Here is a 5,038-nt window from a genome sequence, read left to right as displayed (position 1 = left end):
ACATATTTTTATCTAACCCACAGGTGACAGTGCTTATGCAGTACGGGATTTCATCTTGACTCCCTACCTCAATCCCAACAATGCAAGTGAATGCAGGTACAACAGGGCACACATTGCTACCAAAGGCACCATCGAACAGACATTTGGTATCCTGAAAAGCAGATTCCGGTGCCTCCATAAAAGTGGAGGTGCCCTCCAATACAGCCCCAATACGTGTTGTAAAATAGTGGTGGCTTGTGCCATGCTCCATAATATTGCCACAAGAAAAGGGACACCAGTGGAGCTGAGTGACTCAGGATCATCTGACATAGAGGGGCCTGGACCTGGACGTATGGTAGCTGGTAGAGCTGTTGCAGCGGATGGGCGCCAGAGGTGTGATGAGATTACGCGCAACTATTTTTAGGTAAGGAAAAACGACACAATGCAAAGTAATGTAAGTGTGAATTTTGTTTTTAATCCTTAATAGCAGGATATGTATCAACTGAAAACGTACAGTAGTCATACAAGACATATTAAGCACATGTTTCATTCACAGTGCTCAGAAAAGTAATGGAGTGACTCACAAGTCAAATGCTGCACAGCCTAATGTTCATTTGAAGGTGTAGCCCTATTGGTCCTGCCACTACGGCGTCTCTCTAAGGTTGGCGGTGGGGTGGTGCTGCTCTGAACTGACTGATTATCTTCTTCACTTGGAGTTAGTACTCCCGGCCCTGTTGTGCGTACTTGGCGCAACTCATCCACAGCAGTGGTCACTTGCAAATGCGCATTTGCTATGACTGTGCAGCATGTGTAAATTGCCACTGCATCTCAATGCTGCGCCTGGCCTGGATGCTAGATGTAGCCGTCAAGCGGTTGATGGCCCGGGTGTACCTATCTTGGCATTCCCAACCTCTGCGCCTAGCACTACCCTCTGTACGCAATTCCTCGCATAGCGCCTGTAGGTCATCCTTCAGGTCTTTCCTGAGTCCATGGAAGCCCTCCCTCATCTCCCTTTGTAAAGGTTTCATGTTTTTTGCCTGCAGGCGTTGCACCAGTCCTGCAAAAACTAATTCCTCGCCTCGCCCTTCAACATTGTTGGCCGTGCGTCGTCTGCGCCTGGCTGCACTTCCAGGGACATGCTGGTCTGTTGCAGGTCCCTCTTGCTGTGGCTGTGTGTCCACATTGGTTACATTTTCACCACTTGCATCTGCCTCATCCTGAATTGGCGCCAGTGGTCTGACAATGTGTCTCCTTCTTTGTCTGTGAGTGGTCACAGGGCTGTCCTCCCCATCCGTGTTCACATCTTGGCCGGCATCTCCTGACTCAATACTCTCAAAGACTGTCCCACTGCCTGAGGGCTGTGTTGAAGAAGGTACTGTGGACAGAACAGCACACATTAATTTACTTTACTAACTTGCACTGTATAAATACAATTTTCACACCTATTTCATTTACATTGGTCTCTTGTTTCACTGTCAAGACCGGCAGAATATATATTCGACTATTTTAGCTGCAATTTTAACACTTTGATTTACATGTGACTACATCTCCCATGATGCATTGCTATGTCTGCCTGTGTGCCTGCTCTGGACTACCTATCTTTTTTCCTGCCCCAGGCTCACTGCTGGGGGGTGTTAGGGGGTGTGAGGGGTGTGAGGGCATGGTTCTTACCTTTTCCTGATGCTGGCTGGTCAGAGCTGTCAAATTCAGCCACTCCTCCCACACTCTCTGGTTGCAGGGTCCCCTCAACCAGTTCCTCCAGGGGTGTTGAATCAGAAACAGATGAGGTCCCACCACCTGTTGTCCTAGACTGTTCCAGCCTGGCAGCTAGTTTTACTTTGGAGGGCAGGCGCAGGTCGTACCAGCGCTTTCTGAGGTCCTCCACACTCCGGGGTGTCACACCCACAGCATTCACCTTGTGCTGGATTTCTTCCCAGATCCTCCTTTTGCGACTCTCTGGCACCTCCCTGGATTTCCTTCCAAAAAGTAATTCATGGTTTGACACCATTTCATGTATCAGAGCCTACAACTCTGCCTCAGAAAACTTTTGTTTTCTTTTCCTTGAGCTTTCACTCTCCTGCTGCTGGGATTCCTGCCTGGGCGTGGCTCCACTCGCAGCCATGTTTCTCCAGTTGCACACTGCACTGTTCCAAACACACCTTCACTCTGCCTCTGATTCAGGAACTCAGGTGCAGCATGGGAAGTCAATCACTTCCTGTTGTGATGTCATCATGCTGCACCAGAGTTCCTGATTGGCTCATTTGCGAAAATCGATAAATTGCGATTTTTCGCGCTATTTTGCGATTTTTTGCACAAATTGCGATTTCTCATAGCGAATTCGCATATTGTGCGATTCCTACAGGTTAAGTAATCGCATTTTGGGGAATTGCAAATAAATAGCGATTTTTAAGGAATCGCTATTTATTTGCGATTTCTTTCATACATACCGATTTGCGATTCTGAATGTGCAATTCGGTAAAAATCGCATTTTTAGATCCGCAAATCGGTACTTTCATACATATGGCCCTTTGAGACTTGCCCAAAATCACATTGATATTCATTCTAGTGCCAAGACTAGGATTCGAAGTTCAGTCCCCAAGTCAACAGACTCCATTTCCAGCTCCTATGCCATATCTTGAGCCCACAATGGCTTTCTTATGAATATACTAAACAGTTACTTTTCATGGAAAGTGGGTTTACTGTTATAATTTTGTGTTTTATGCTTGCAGTAGTTTTTTAGCTTTCTTCTTTAGGAAATTGTATCTTGTTTCAAAAAATGCATTGTTTTTTGTTTGTTTTGACATGTTGGTAACTCACAAGCAACTGCACTGATAAAAACTCGGTGTTGAATAGTACCAGGTGTAGAAAATATTGAATGACAACAGTATGATTTTGTTTCAGTTACCTTTAGGCCTAATAAAACTAGACCTAATCATATAGTTACTTGAAATTAGTGCATTATTAAATTAAACTATACACATTGAAGATTAGGCAAAATACAGAAACATATATATGTCTAAAGTGATTTGCACACTCTTAAATGCCCTTCAGTTTCTTCCCCAGTTTGGTACACAGGTCAAGAGGTCGGAGTGGACGAGCATAGCTATTAATTGTACAAAAACGTAATGGGTTGAGATGTCAAACTTTATTACCGAGACAGCAGGGTAGATTGAAGTGGTGTAAATTGAGGCTGACCTGTTCCCTCTGGCCTCGCCAGGTTTGACATTGGCTGTGTTTCCACCTATTTCTGCCCCCGCCTCTTTAGCGCTCATGGGCAATCTCAAATCGAGGTCGCCTCTGGACCCGTGCCCGGCTAAATTTCTGGCGAAAATTGCGGAGGTGATTAATCCGCTGGCGAACCCGCTCCTGAATCTCTCATTGAGCCAGGGAGTGGTTCCGCAGGCCTGGAAGCAGGCAATGGTAATCCCTCTGCTGAAGAAGCCTGGTCTGGATCCGAAGGCCCCAGTCAACTATAGGCCTATCTCTCTGTTGCCGGCTCTCACGAAAATTGTGAAGAAGCACGTTCAGACGGTGCTCTCCAATTTTCTAGAGACACATGAGATTCTGCACGCCACTCAGTCTGGCTTCCGTCCAAATCTCAGCACAGAGACCGCCTCCTAGAGGTTTCAGAAACCATTAAAGGGGTCTGGACACTGGGGGCAAAGCCATGCTGGTGATGCTGGATTTGTCGGCGGCTTTCGACACCGTCCCCCATGATGGCCTTCTCGCAAGACTCTATGAGATAGGACTGCGGGGGACGGTGCTCAGCTGGTTTTCTTACTTTCTAGCTGGCCGCCGGCAAACGGTCTGGGCCTTGCCAGATTCCGCCGTGATGCCGCCTCTGGGAGTCGGGGTCCCACAGGGCTCTATATTGAGCCCGACCCTTTTTAACATCTTCATGACCCCTTTGGCGGTGCTGGCGGAGTCGTTTGGGGCCCAGATCGTATCCTACGCAGACGACACCCAGCTCCTCTTCTCGTGTAAGAGAGGAGGAGACTTTGATGGGGAGTGTATCCGGGATTGCCTTGGGGCTGTTTTTCAATGGTTCCAACTGAACAGCCTCAAGTGCAATTCCGATAAGTCCGAGGTACTCTTCTTTGGGTGCGATACGGAGCCAGACTGGCAGGCTTGGTGGCCCATTAATATGTTCCCTCCGTCTTGTTCTTCCCAAATCGCTAAGAACTTGGGGGTCAAGATGGACAAGGGGCTAACGTTGAAATCCCAGATCCTTGGTGTGACGGGCACTTGCTTCGGCCTCCTTAGGATGCTGCGGAGGTTTCTTCCTCTTTTGTCTGAGGAGCACAGGAAGCTGACTGTGCAGGCCCTGATCGGCTCTAGGTTAGATAACTCGAACGTTCTTTACCTGGGCCTGCCAGAGTATCTGCTACAGCGGCTTCAAGTCGTGCAGAATGCTGCCGCGAGGGCTATTTTTGGTCTGAACAGACGAGCCAGTGCTGCGGGCTTGCTGCAGACGTTGCATTGGCTTCCTATCCGCAAACGGATCGCTTTTAAGGCGTTGACTCTGGCCTATAAAGCTCTCCATGCGGTGGGAGCAAAGTACCTCCAAAAGAGGCTTGCCTTTTACCATCCGGCTCGTTCTCTGAGGTCAGAATCCCTGTTCTTGGCGGTTGTCCCGCGAGTGAAGAGAGCCCGCCTGGGAGGCCGCTCTTTTGGATTATTGGCGCCACAGTTGTGGAACTCTCTGCCGCTCACACTCCGGGGAGCCACCAGCCTACTTGCTTTTAGTAAAGGTCTCAAAACCTGGCTGTTTACCCAGTAGGCCGTTTTGTTGTTTGCCCTTTCTGCCTTTCGTCTTCTTTTAACCGTGTTATGTTATTGTGCTGTAGCTCTCCTTACTCAAAGCGCCGGGATACTCTTTTTGAGTAGCCGTGCGCTATACAAAAGTAAATATAACATAACATAACATAACATTGGTGTAGAGTGGAGTTGGGTAGCCTGGGATAGAGTGGGGTTGGAGTGGGTAGAGTGGTATAGAGCGGGTGGGGTAGAGTGGGCAAAAGTAGATTGCAGTAGAGTGGAGTGGGGTAGATTGGGGTAG

The 5,038-nt window shown here is 48.2% G+C and overlaps 1 protein-coding gene across 1 annotated transcript; it reads right to left on the bottom strand.

The window, feature by feature from the left end:
• Positions 1-770: 770 nt before the first annotated feature.
• LOC147729030 (uncharacterized) lies at positions 771-1,987 on the bottom strand. Its single transcript, XM_086959780.1, has 2 exons — positions 1,651-1,987; positions 771-1,354 (listed from the first exon to the last, which is right to left on the bottom strand). The coding sequence occupies exons 1-2, from the start codon at positions 1,985-1,987 to the stop codon at positions 771-773; spliced, it is 921 nt and encodes a 306-aa protein (XP_086815906.1).
• Between the last annotated feature and the right edge of the window lie 3,051 nt (positions 1,988-5,038).

Source organism: Lissotriton vulgaris, chromosome 2_2 (genome assembly GCF_964263255.1).
Source record: "Lissotriton vulgaris chromosome 2_2, aLisVul1.2, whole genome shotgun sequence".
NCBI classification, from domain to species: domain Eukaryota; kingdom Metazoa; phylum Chordata; class Amphibia; order Caudata; family Salamandridae; genus Lissotriton; species Lissotriton vulgaris.
Note: the sequence above shows the minus strand (reverse complement) of the source record. Positions and strands in the feature narration are given on the sequence as shown.